Raw genomic sequence first — 14062 nt, forward strand, 5'->3', positions numbered from 1 at the left:
CCAGAAACAAGGCCAGAGGAAATCCCTGATTCATCACCTCTGAAACAGCACTGGGACTCTTTTAATACTCCGGATATTATGTATACATTATGTGGCAAAAATATTGTGGTCTCTCCATACTAGCAAAGATTATTGTGTTACCTTAAGGCTATAATTCCACATACAACAGCACATTTCACACACGCAATTTGTTCACACTCCCAAGCATTTTACACAAATTTCTGTACTTATAAAAAGAACGCAATACCTGATAAACTGTAGTTCCTATGGTGATTTTTGACTCCAGCACACTTTATTTTCAAAAATAGAAAACTTTTTAAAAGCTAAGTACTGTGGAAACGTAACACGTATGGGATATAATTTCGTTCTTTTCTTCTCCCATAGGAGGCGTTTTTCTGGTTGTATGTGTGCTGCAGAATGTAGAACACGTGTAAAGAGAAAAAAACGACTAGAAATATCAACATTTCTTCTTGTTACGCCTGCTTTCGGAGTGCGTTAGTTTTGGCGCTGCCCCAGATTTACACTATATTGGCAGTGTCAAAAACCATAGGTGTTGCATGGGAACACCCACAGCAACACTCATAGCATGCCCTTTCCACACCGAGTAAGACATTGCCTTACTCCATATTTACAAGAGCATGAACGCAGGGTGGCTTTGCGTAGCCTTGTACATATGGGCCAGCACATTGGGCCTCTGGAGCGTCACTTGAGTAAAAAGTGCTGCTGGGGCATTAGCAAAATGGCCCAATGAGAGTAACTGGTTTTGTTGCAGCTCGGATATTCAAGACTGAAGAACTTCTTATAGGTGTCGTGAAAAGCATCTTGACTTCAGGAAAGGGTGGGGGTGGCCGTGTATGCGCAGGCAACATGGCTTCCTTCCATCTTCAAGAAGAAAACTTAGCTTTAGGCGAGACAATTGTTTTACTTCCTCCTCTAACCACTAGATGGCGGAATAAGCCCTGCTTGCAAAACTATATGCGCCTGCTACAAAATATTGGAGCACTCGATCTATTTCTTTCAAGATTAGGCAACCAAACGGCAGTGGAGCTAGTCTCTACCTGATGTATTGCTACCATTTTTTTTATAGAGTCGGTTTTGAGTCCATCCAAAGGAATATTTCTCTCTCACCACTTGCTACTGGCCGTTTTTGGTGTATTATTCCACATGCAATGGAGTCCTTGCATTGGAACGCATGAGAAAATATTGTACACCTCAAAAGAACACTGAATCATTACACATTAAATTTGTTATATGAGTGGTGAACTGTATACAGAAAGCAATGGTTTTGGTTTGTTTTTTCACTGCCGAAGACTTTTCTTTAACGTTCTAGTCCGGGCTCAAATTGCAAACCAGACATTTTGGCTTACCAATGCTTGTTTTTTAAAATGGTCTATCGATACTTGAAATGTAGGCATGGGGTAACAGCGCGTTTTACAGCTCTCTGTGCTGTTACTGTGCAAACAGTACCTACGCTTATTGCGAATGCTAGATTCTATCCTCTTCCTTGAACACCTTTTGCAAAACACTATGGGGATTATTTACAAACCCCTTGGTCACCGGTGCGTCACTTCCGGCGGTGCAAGGGGCTTGTAAATAAGGCCCTATTGTCTTTTCCTCCATGCTAGTCAAACCCCAAAGTAACCCTGGTGGCAAGGGCGTAATACAAAATCTTATGTGTGTAGGGTGACCAACCGTCCGTAAATTTCACAGACCGTCCGTCATTTTGGTGTGATGTCCGTTGTCCGTAATCATTCCTTTTACGGACGCCTTTTATCTGTAATTTTGAACATTAATTACAGCGTTCTCTGCGAGAATCCCCAAGAGATTAAAAGTTCTCAGGGGCCAGCTCACACTTCTCTCTTGAACTCCAGAGGCTGCAGCAGCCCCTCCCTGAGCTCTCACTGACTGTGGGCAGGCCCATTGTCATTCCGACTGAGGCTGATTATCCCCTTTCGAATGACAATGCGCCCGCCATCTGCCTTTAGCATATCATGTGCCAGTGAGATCATAGTTAGTGATTACAGAGGAGCTTTCCCCAAACAGAGTACTGTGTGGAACTTGCCCCCATGTGTAATTTGTAAATGTTGAACACAGAGTGAACAGGCCAAGAGCAGTGACGGGACAGAAGAGGCCACAGGAAAGGAGAGGTGATGGGGCAAGAGAGGTGAGCGGGCAGGAGAAGTAACGGGCAGGAGAAGTGACGGGCAGGAGAAGTGACAGGACAGGAGAGGCGACAGGAAAGGAGAGGTGACGGGGCAGGAGAAGTGACGGGGCAGAAGTGACGGGGCAGGAGAAGTAATGGGCAGGAGAAGTGACAGGGCAGGAGAAATGACAGGGCAGGAGCAGTGAACGGACAGGAGAGGTGACAGGAAAGGAGAGGTAATGGGCAGGAGAAGTGACAGGGCAAGAACGGTGATTAGGCATGAGCAGGACCGGTAACCGGGCAGGAGCAGTGAACAGATAGGAGCAGTGAACGGGGCAGGAGAAGTGATGGGATAGGAGAAGTGATTGGGCAGGAGCGGTGATCGGGCATGAGCAGGAGTGCTAACCGGACAGGAGCAGTGAACTGGCAGGAGCAGTGACGGGGCAGGATCAGTGATGGGGCAGGAGCAGTGACGGGGCAAGAGAGGCAACAGGAAAGGAGAGGTGACGGGGCAGGAGAGGTGACGGGGCAGGAGAGGTGACTGGGCAGGAGTGGTGACCGGGCAGGAGAAGTGACGGGGCAGGAGAAGTGACGGGGAAGGAGAGGCGACCGGGATGGAGAGGTAACAGGGCAGGAGAGGTGACGGGGCAGCAGAGGTGACGGGGCAGCAGAGGTGAAGGGGCAGGTGTGGTGACGGGGCAGAAGCAGGGATTAGGCATGAGCAGGAGCAGTGACGGGGCAGGAGCGGTGAACGGACAGGAGCCGGTGAATGGACAGGAGCGGTGAACAGACAGGAGCGGTGAACAGGGCAGGAGCAGTAAACAGGGCAGGGGTAGTGAACAGGGCAGAAGAAGTGACGGGGCAGGAGAAGCGACGGGGCAGGAGCAGTGATCGAGCATGAGCAGGAGTACTGACTGGACAGGAGCAATGAAAGGGCAGGAGCAGTGAACGGGCAGCAGAGATGACGGGGCAGGAGAAGTGATGGGGCAGGAGAAGTGATGGGGCAGGAGAAGTGACGGGGCAGGAGCAGTGATTAGGCATGAGCAGGAGTGGTGAACCGGCAGGGGCAGAAAACGGGAAGGAGCAGTGAACGGGCAGGAGCAGTGAACGAGCAGGAGCAGTGAACGAGCAGGAGCAGTGAACGGGCAGGAGCAGTGAACGGGCAGGAGCAGTGAACGGGCAGGAGCAGTGAACGGGCAGGAGCAGTGAACGGGCAGCAGAGATGACGGGGCAGGAGAAGTGACAGGGCAGGAGAAGTGACGGGGCAGGAGCAGTGACGGGGCAGGAGCAGTGATTAGGCATGAGCAGGAGCGGTGAACCGGCAGGGGCAGAAAACGGGAAGGAGCAGTGAACGGGCAGGAGCAGTGAACGAGCAGGAGCAGTGAACGAGCAGGAGCAGTGAACGGGCAGGAGCAGTGAACGGGCAGGAGCAGTGAACGGGCAGGAGCAGTGAACGGGCAGGAGCAGTGAACGAGCAGGAGCAGTGAACGGGCAGGAGTAGTTACGGGGCAGGAGCAGTGAACGGGCAGGAGCAGTGACGGGCAGGGGAAATGATAGGGAAGGAGTGGTGACAGGGTAGGAGAAGTGACCGGGCAGGAGAAAGTGACAGGGCAGGAGAAGTGACTTGTACTTATGTTCCTTGCCTATTTATTTATATACTATTGCATGACATCCACTGATGTGTCTGCAAAGCATACCTGTTGCCCCGAATTTTTGTCCTGAATTTTGACCCCTTGTCCTAAATTTTTACACTCACTATCCTAAATTTGCGCCCATGCTAGTTGGCCACCCTATATGTATGGTTTATGGTCTGATGTTCTAAGGCTTTAGAAGAAGTCACCAAGGTCGAATTACAGACGATGTTTACTACCAGAAGCGAGCGGATGTTAAAATAACTATTCTGTATCTAACCACAAGGGGGCAGAATAATCAAATGAGAGACTCGACATGAATCATCCGTGATATAAACATACCTTTAACACTATGATGTCCTTTACCAAAAGTGTCACAGTGAGTCAGGTGCTGATGTCCTCCAGCCGGACAACTAAGTTATTCCTATATACTGCTGAATCCCCAAGCAGACAAGACTTAATCTAGGAGATGGCACTGGGTTTGGAGCTCAAATATAGTAACCACAGTGCTCAGACTCATTAACATTTTACTGAAGGGCCAAACAAAGCTATATATTTTGAAAAGAATAGCTATTTAAAAGTTGGCAAAGGCTATACTTTTCCGAATCTGTTAAAATATTTAAAAACAATCTCAAAACCCACCACCCAACGTGAATTGGGATTCCAACCCACAAAAGGGGAGATTTCTGGTTTTCAAAATAAGCTTGTCCCAACATAAAAATCACAGTATGCTATTAATGGGGGTGAAGAGAGTCCTGGACACAGTTCAAGAGGGACCAGTTATATCTGTTACTGGCCCAGATCTTATTGCTCAATAGGAGGGGCTGCTATTTGCAGGAAGAGGGGAGCATCAAAGGATAGTCCTTCCGGGTTACTGAACACCAGAGGACACACTCGCGAATGACTAGGCATGGGTTGGGCATCTCAGGGATCTGGGGCATTCACTGGACCCGTCCGTTTAAACTGGAAACTGGGAACACTGCGGTTTAGGATCCCAATTTTAAGGATGCCCCTTAAAATCGAGATATATCTCAAACTACAGCTGGATGGTTCAAAGTGCCCCAGGCTCAGACAACCAGTCTCAGACAACTCAGCATCCCAAGTACCTAGAGGGAATCATAATACCATGTGTCATTCTCAGGCTACAAATGGGGATACGGCATTTTACACGTTCTAAGGGTGTCCAGGGACACTGCAAGCTTATTACGAGGGGCAATCCTTCAATGGGCTTTCTGTGAAGCAGATGTCCTGAGTCAGGTAATATCGGGTGAGCTGCAGGCTCTCATGACTTCATGGCAAACCCAGGGGGCATATTTACAAAGAACCGACAGAGCGCGGAGCTGCGGCAAATTTTGCAACGCCATGCTCCGTCATTTCCAAAATGCTGGGATGCAGCGTATTTACAACAATACTGTGAACTCCCTGTGCTTTCCCTAGCGCTGGTGCTAAAGATAGCAGCCTAGCGCCAACGCAGACACCCTTGTGCCATAGTACACAGGTGCCATTGTTGCAGGGAAGGATTGTGTATGTGTAGGAGGGTGTCCCTTCCTGCACATAAAAAATCAAAATGGCTATATATTAGTTCTAACTATCCTGGATTGTGCACATCACCATTATTTAATGATTGTGTATGTGCAGGAGGTTATACCTTCCTGCACATAAACAGTCATTAATGGCATTTTGCTCTTTCTATGTGTGCTGTAGAATACAGCACACATAGAAAAAGCAAAAAAGGAGAGAAAGTATTTCTCCTTGTTGCGCCGTTCTAACGACTGCTATTGAATGCTGTTAGGTTTTTAGCGTTGCCTCAGATTCACACATCCTTGTAAATCTGGGGCAGCGTAAAAAAACAATGAGTGTTGCGGTGGACCGCCGACAGCAACACCCATTACATACCCCTTTCACGCAGACAACTGTGTGACAGGGTACCATATTTACAAAGCGTCCTTAAGCCACAAAAAGCGTCCTTAAGCCACAAAAAGCCACAAAAGTGACTTAATGCCAATTTGTAACTATGGTGCAGGGCATTGCGCCCCCGGAACGCCATAAAAGGTTACGTTCCTGTGGTGCAATCCCCTTGTAAACATGCTCCCCTAGATCCTTAAATCGCATTGCACTGCTGTAACTTGACCTTCTCAGTCAGGGTCAGCCTGCTTCAGTGCTCTCCAGGGCAATAAAGAACAATCTTCCCAAAAGGCCACAGAAGCAAAGCTTCTCCAGTGGTCTAGGCCTGGTCCCACTTATTGGAGGAAAACACCAATTTCCAACTTCCCAAATCCTAATACTTGTCGCCCAGCCGATAATAAAGAGGTCCAGAGGAAGACAGTTCCTCATGTGGCACTGGTGAGAAGCAAAGGCCATTCAAAGGCTGCATCACACTCAAAATCCACAACCCTGGTCAATCAGGGAAAGAGGGCTAAGGTGGCATTTAACACGAGAGGATGGAAATATTATTTTGGATTCTTTCAGTCCTGGTGTCTTGTTTGGTTGTTTTATTCTTACTCCAATGATGTTTACATAGGGCTACCAGATGACTCACTGACGACAAGAACACAATGCTCAACCCCTTTGCTTTTAGTTTAGCTTGGCTTTTAGTCAACAACCTAATGCATTCTAGTAACTGTAGTCATGATTCCATCAACTGAACCAGCCAGACTAAACTATGGGGTTAAAATGGTTTGTGAAAGTCAAGCCCAGGCCACAGCATTGCCTCTTAGCTCTCATTGGTTATAATTTGCCTTTTCAGAAACTGAACAGCTCACCATCAAGGAAAATAGAACTAAACAAAGGCAGACAACATAACATGGCCTCCTTATTCAGCTTAGGCCTTTCGTATCACTAAGTGTACATTTGTGAAACAAACACACTCCTTTGAAATCATTTTGTTAGTCATATAAACAAAAGAAACTCCACGACAGCTTACCTAAAGAGAGGAACACTTTCTTTGCCATTTCTTCCGTTTTAGCCATCATTGAGGAAATTATCTTCGAAAAGCGGTCCTCCTGTCGTTTTCCCACTTCTCGAATGACTAGAAACAAGAAAAAGGAAATGTGAAGACTACGTGTTGTTCCCATTGCTTATAATCCCAGCCATTATTACTGGAGACAGAAGATAAATGTTGGTTTTTACTATGGTGAAGTCTTAGCTTCAGGTTTCTGCAATGGCGAACACAACCTATTCCACAGAGCAGCCAACATGCAGGTCTGTGTACGTAGGATGCTACATGCATGTCTGTGCTGCAGATCAGGTAAGATGTAGGTCCATTCTCGTATTTTTGGAAAGGACAAATCCGCAAGAAAGAAAATCTGCATGGGAACAAATCTGCACAGGAAAGAAAATCTGAATGGAAAAGAAAATCTGCTTGGGGAAAAACCTGATGGGACAGAAAGCCTTCATGATAATAAATCTGCATGGAAAAGAAAATCTGCATGTCCATGGGAAAGAAAATCTGCATGGGAAAAAACCTGATGGGAAAGAAAACCTGCATGAGAATAAATATGCACGGGAAAGAAAATCTGCATGTGCATGGGAAAGAAAATCTACATGGGGAAAAACCTGATGGAAAAGAAAACCTGCATGAGAATAAATGTGCATGGAAATGAAAATCTGCATGTGCATGGAAAAGAAAATCTACATGGGGTAGAAACTGATGGAAAAGAAAACCTGCATGAGAACAAATATGCATGGAAAAGAAAATCTGCTTGAGAAAGAATATATATGGAAAAAAATCGGCATGGGAATCTGATTTTTCATTCTCCGACCAGGAAAAAAAAAACGTTCAACCACTTCTGCCGCCAATCTCATCGCGATATAATTAAACGTGCTATAATTAGAAGCCCCTTGCGCCGCCGGTGCGTCACTTTTAATATGAGAGAAAGTGACGTACCGGCGACGCAAGGGGCTTGTAAATAGGACCCAAAATGGGGTTACTTTGAAAAAGGGTTAAGTTTCTAGAGTGCATGCCTAATGACACAACTTTTGAACAAGTTTCTGGAAATATCTGGAGTCTTCTTGAAGATTTTTTTTTTTGGTTCTTTTTTTTTTGTATTCCTCATATACCAATATAGGCATTCTAGATGGAGAATCCCGCCCTCTCTCCTCTACCCATGATGTTCCGTCTCTGTTGTTTAAGACCTGAGGAGAGATGGGAGGGAAAAAACCCTCTAGTAGCAACTGTTTTCTTGCTCCACTCCAATCCATTCAATCTTCATGACTCTTCGATGGTTTGGAGACAAAGAACCAACAGTGCCCAGGTGAAATCATTGGAATACTCTCATCTGTTCCACCATGCCACAAGAGCCGCCCAGATCTTATCATAGCTAGTACTATCACAGGCCATATCAGATTCACTTATGTATATGAGATGTTTCAGACACTCTGAGAAATTGGGGGCATTCTCATATTTCCAGGCCCTACATATTTCTCGCCTTGCCAGGATGATAACATAGAAAATAAATTTGGACGCCATATCGTTAAGATGGAGATCTATAGTTAATCCAAACAAAATCATCCCGGTAGTGACCACTAATTGTGTATCTAGTACCTCAGCCAGAAAATCTTGAATTTTAGACCAATAATTTTTTCACTTTGGGCATTCTACAAACATGTGCAGATCGTCGGCGGCCAAAAAGTTGCATCTCGGGCAATGATGTGCTAGACTTGTGATTTTAACTAGTTTTTTTGGTGATATATACACTCTGTACATAGTAAATAGGTGATTTCTTTTGAGAGGGGCAGACTTAACCACTGTATGGAGCATGGTAAAGGAGTCCACCCACAGTTCCTTTAAATTGTTAAAGTCTGGATCTATAACACCACCCCACAGCCTTTGAAGTTCAGATTCTGTCACTCCCTCTACCTCAATCAAAGCCCAATACCAAAATGATAGCTCTTTTTTCCATCTGCCCTTTCTACTTACTAGATCAATCTTCGGATTAGAAACATTAGCTTCCCATAATATGGTAGTCCAACATCCTGAGAGCTGGTAATACTTAAATCTAGTAAGAGTTCCCCCAGTCAGACTAGAAAGGGATTCCCAATCTAAAAGTGCTGAATCCCTTTGCAAGTCGCTCCAATGTGTTAATCCTGCTGATTTAAGGGGGCGTGAAAGCTGATCCTTAAGGCAATCTGGTGTCCCCGGGGAGTCCCATATAGGGGCCTTGGGGGCGTAGTACGGAATTCCCAGCCTTTTCCTAATATACATCCAATTCTTCAAAGCTGTGCCTAAAACTTTTAATCTCACCCTTTTATAGTACTTAGAATCACCGAATTTAAACAGAAAGTATTCCTGCCCTTGTGGGATACCGTGGAGAAGTGCCTGGAACAGTAAACCTAAGGAGGATGCGTCCGTCTTATCTGCCAAGAGTCTAAAGTTTTTGAAATGGAAGGAGTAGCAATATATAAATAAGTCCGGTAAAGCTAACCCTCCAGTTTTCAGATTTCTCCTCATCTTCTTCCAGGAGATTCTCGATGTCTTTGTATTCCATATAAACAAACCAATTTTCTCCTGAACTTTGGCTATGTCAGATGGACTGAAACTTAGTGGAATAGAATTAAATAAGAAAGTGATCTTGGGTAAAATGATCATCTTAATTCGATTTACTTTCCCAAAGATGTTCAACGGGAGGCCTGACCAGTGTTGCAGGAGGCTACACACATCTTTATAGACTATATTTAAGTTTACTTTGGGTATCTCTGAGATATCTTGAGCCAGATGTATTCCAAGGTACCTCATGCGTAATTTTACCCCCGGAGCTGCCACCTCCTGATTCCATTGCATGATCTCGGTTTTTTCCTTATGATTAATAAGTAGCCAGATATTTTCCCAAAGGACTCTGCCTGCTCGAATAACCTGGGGATAGCTTCTTCCGGATTAGAGGTGAACATTAAGAGATCATCAGCATATAAAGCGAATTTTAAAGTAAGATCTGCTATGTTGAAGGATTTAATGACAGGGTCTAATCTTAACTGGCAAACAAAAGGTTCAATATATAGATTGAACAATAGCGGGGAAAGAGGACACCCCTGCCTTGTTCCACGCAAAATATAAACCCAGTCTGTGAGGAGACCATTTATCAGAATTTTTGCCCTAGGAGAGGAATAGAGTAATCTAATTGATATTATAAAATTTTCTGGAATTCCAAAACCAGACAGTGCCGACCATAGATATGTCCAATTGACTTGGTCGAAGGCCTTAGCTGCATCGATGGCTACGATAGTCAAAGGAAGTTTTTTATCGATAGCAACATCTATGGCAGCAATAACCTGAAAAGTTAATTCATTTAACTGCCTGCCTGGAATAAAGCCTCTCTGGTCTCTGTGTACTATAGATTTTATAACTTTTGCCAATCTCGCTGCCAGAACTCCAGCAAAGATCTTATAGTCTGTGTTCAGCAGTGAGATTGGCCTATAAGACTCAATTGTTACAGGGTCCTTATCCAGTTTCAGAATCAGGGTAACTGTGGCTTCTGACCAAGTTTGTGGAGTTGTCTCACCTAACATGTGTATCTTATTAAACAAAGTCGTGAGAGCGGGGACAACTTTATCTAGGCCGATTTGGTAGATCTCTGCAGGGAGTCCATCTGGATCAGCTGCCTTCCCTTTTGCCATTTTCTTTATCTGGTTATGAACTTCACCCTCTTGTATTTCTGAGATCAGATAATCTCTATCTGCCTCTGATAACTGTGGTAATTCAAGCTGATTTAACCATTCTTCTGCACCTTGAATTAGAGGACCTGTTTCTTCTGCATAGAGATCCTGCATAAATCGTTTTGCCTCCCCAGAGATCAGAACATTGTCGTGGGAAATGGCCCCTGTATCACGTATAGATAGACCCTTGATCAGATTTCTGGCCCTATCAGACCTAACCTTCCAGGCAAGTAGTCGACCACATTTCTCCCCGTAGGAAAAGTTTTGCAGTTTGCTTGCATCCCATCTATCTTTGACTATTTTATCAATATAGACCTGATATTCGACTCTCAAGGAGTCCAGCTCATTCTGTATGGTGGCTAAATTAGCCTGCTGATCTAACGAGGCCTTCTGCAACTGTTGTACTTTCTGTTTTATTTTAGTGAGGCGGTCTTCTTCCTCTCTTCTTCTTGCTTTATTTCTCCTGATCATTAAGGTGGTTAAATGCCCTCTCAGACAGGCCTTAAAGGCCTCCCATACCATTTGATCCGCCACAGTACCACTATTTATCCTGAAGTACTCAGCTACCTCAGCCTCTAGGTCCGCTTTCACTTCTTCTTTTAAGAGTATTGATCTATCCAGAGTCCACCTTCTTGATTGCTCTCCTTGCTTAAACTTGATCTTTAATTCCACTATCGAATGGTCCGAAAGTGTGGCTGGGATATAGGATACGGTATCCACCCCAGGAAGTAGTGTTTGGTCCAAAAGAAAAAAGTCTATTCTGGAATGATGTCTATATCTGCGACTGTAAAAAGAATAATCCCTGCCACTGTCATTTCTGACCCTCCAGACGTCAAGCAAGTTAAAATCTTTAATGATATTTTTGAGCTCAATTTGTGATTTACGTGGAGGGGTAAATTTGGCCCTGGAAGTACGGTCCAAAGTTTCATTAAAGATCAGGTTGAAGTCCCCTCCTATAATGATAGGTGTTTCATGATTCAGGAGACTCGTTTTTAGACTAAGTAGAGCCCCTTGAGCGTCTAAATTGGGCCCATAGTAAACTGCGCATGTAAATCGTGAGCTGTCTACCACTAGGGATGCGGTCAGCCATCTACCTGAACAATCGGTCGCAAACTTCTCTACCCTAATCCTGCTGTTTGCCCGGACTATGATTGCCACTCCCCTGGTATTTCCTCGCTGGTTAGAACAGAGAAGGTCCTGGATCCACCTTTGATTCCTGAATGCTCTCTTACATTCTTGTGACTCCAAATGAGTTTCTTCGAGGAGACAGATGTCGGCCTTTGATTTATTTAGAAATTCGCAATTTCTAAAGAGTTTCCTACTTTCCCTTAATCCATTGACATTCCAGATTACTATTTTTATTTTATTAACTGTACCTGTCATAAAGGAGGATATTCTAAAATAGGAAGCTCGAGAATGCCCCAGATCTTATTTCTACAGAGGAGTTGCGTCTTATTTTTCTCAGCCTTTATGGTTACATGAGGAATATATATTTTTTTTTATTATCCCCGCCCCCCCCTGCACCCACCCCCCACCCTTGAGGAACCCTCCCTTACAAGCCTTGGCGATCATGTCGCCCCTTGGGAGCCCTTGCCCCCGACTTGGGATCTACCTCTGTGCCATAAGTGAATATGAAGAAGCGTAGTGCTAATTGAACCACCTACTACCTAAAAGAGTCTTCTTGAAGATGGAAGGAGTTTGAGTGGAGCCATCTGAGAGGAAATTATTTCCTTCAAGAAAACCAGGACGTTTTACATAGAATGCCCCTTTTTGAAGTACATAATCTAAATATTCATTGCGCCGTTCCTAACCTCCTTTTGTAGCACGATCTTTAAATAACACTAGCCTACGTAGAGACAAAATGTACTGCTAATGTTTCACAAGTGTTGTGTAATATGTCCCTGGTGAAAAATGCATGTACAGAAGTCCTAAAATCCTGTAATGTAACATGACTCATGCTTTAAGTAATATTTAAGACCTAATGTGCTTAAAAACGCACAATTTACCACTACGTTTCCCAAACACTCCCCGAGGAAAATGCTTTAAACCCCTTGTAAGTCAATGTTTAAATCACACCAAGGGGGGTTGGGCAGCGGTGATGGACACAGTGGAATATATTGTCTGTGGAGGGCTTTTAGCAAATGTACGGAAGGAACTAAAGCGTTTGGGGAGCCCTATGCATGAAATATAGGTTGTATTTATTTGCTCCTTTGTGCCCACAAGCAATTAATACTTTTATACATAAACCATACAAAGTTTTGACCTATTTTACCGCCCTAATGTGTTTGCAAATGCACCATGTGGCACTACATTTGTCCCCGGTACCCTCTGCCCACACCTGCCAGGCGCCAGTACTCGTGACGTTGAAACCGTAGAGGTCAGTTACAAAGCACCATTGCCTGGTTCCACGTGCACATGCTTGAAGCCGATGCAGCTTGGTGTTTCTGGTGAACAATATAAGACATCAGCTGACTGGGACGCTGACAGAGCTGCAGCCAATCAATGCATATGTACCATATTTAAGCAACCAGTGGAGCCTGCTGCAGCCAACTATAATTTACACATGATTCCTTTTCCAGCATATAGACAATGCGCCATCAAAACTAAGAAACTCACCACTCTGATGAATATATTTCACCTGTGGTGGTGTCACATGTTGAACAACTTGGTGACTAGTGCCAAGAGGCGGAAGCAGTGACAGAAGCTACACTTGATACCACCTACTAATAATAACGATAGGTGTTAGGAAGCATGAGAAGATGAGAATTTGTATTGATTCAAAGTTCCTGACCTGCACAAAAAGATCTTAATTCCACCATTTGAAGATGCCTTGAAGATGCTGCCTTAGGCAAGGATGGTTACCCTTGTCGGTGCTTGGAGTGCATTTCCACAATGCAAGTCAGAGTAACAAGCTCTTAGCACTAGTGAATTAATGCAGAAAAGAGCAGGTGATGCTTAGCATAAAAATCAATTCTACTAGATAGAAGAAAACTTCCATGGATGTGCCTTAATTCCCACAAAGACTGAAAATAAATACAAACAGAATTAGAACTCTAAATAAAAGCCACGACCGAATAATGTGACCTCCCAATAACTAGTCATTGGGTGTGTTACCAACACCAGACCAATCATGCCACAGCCGTCGGAGGACAGGGAGTCGCTAAGAAAACTTCAGGACAGGATTACACTCTGTCTCTGGCTTCCAATGCATGAACACGCATTACAGTAAGAAGTGCAAGGTCACAGATGCACCTAGGGTGGAGAACATGAGGACACAGCATCCATCATGGTACAGCTAAAATGGCTACGGTCAGGAACTGAGTGATGCAATGCAAATTTCCACTAAAAATAACAGTACCATAAGCTTGAAAATGCAATCCTGCAAAGGTGGCCTAAATGAAGACAGTGTTTGAGCTGAATCAGTCAGTGGTAGGGGTGGTTCCTCCATCTGAGTGGAGGAGCTTCGCCCCACAAGCCCCAGAGCTGAAAAATAAAATGGTGATAAAGTTTATTTATTACCATTGTATTTATCAGCAACCCGTCCCGAACTAAGTGTCAGGATGGGGCGGGGCCAGTGCAGCTGAGTGGCAGCTGCAGGTAGCTGTACACTTTAAAATGCACGTCTCCTTGGCCAGCCATC

General features: G+C 44.6%; 1 protein-coding gene across 6 annotated transcripts in view; it reads right to left on the reverse strand.

Moving 5' to 3' along the window:
* RIGI (RNA sensor RIG-I) overlaps window positions 1-14062 on the reverse strand; it is a 506425-nt gene that overhangs the window by 237452 nt on the left and 254911 nt on the right. For all 6 annotated transcript variants that reach the window (XR_014970743.1, XR_014970727.1, XM_085634941.1 and 3 more), the window contains one exon: window positions 6698-6802. Coding sequence is in view for 4 of the 6 variants with exons in the window: in XM_085634941.1 (XP_085491067.1) it covers window positions 6698-6802 (105 nt within the window). In the remaining 2 variants the exon portion in view is untranslated. The remainder of the gene's footprint in view (window positions 1-6697; window positions 6803-14062) is intronic.

This window comes from Triturus cristatus, chromosome 2_1, assembly GCF_964204655.1.
Source record: "Triturus cristatus chromosome 2_1, aTriCri1.1, whole genome shotgun sequence".
Lineage (NCBI taxonomy): Eukaryota > Metazoa > Chordata > Amphibia > Caudata > Salamandridae > Triturus > Triturus cristatus.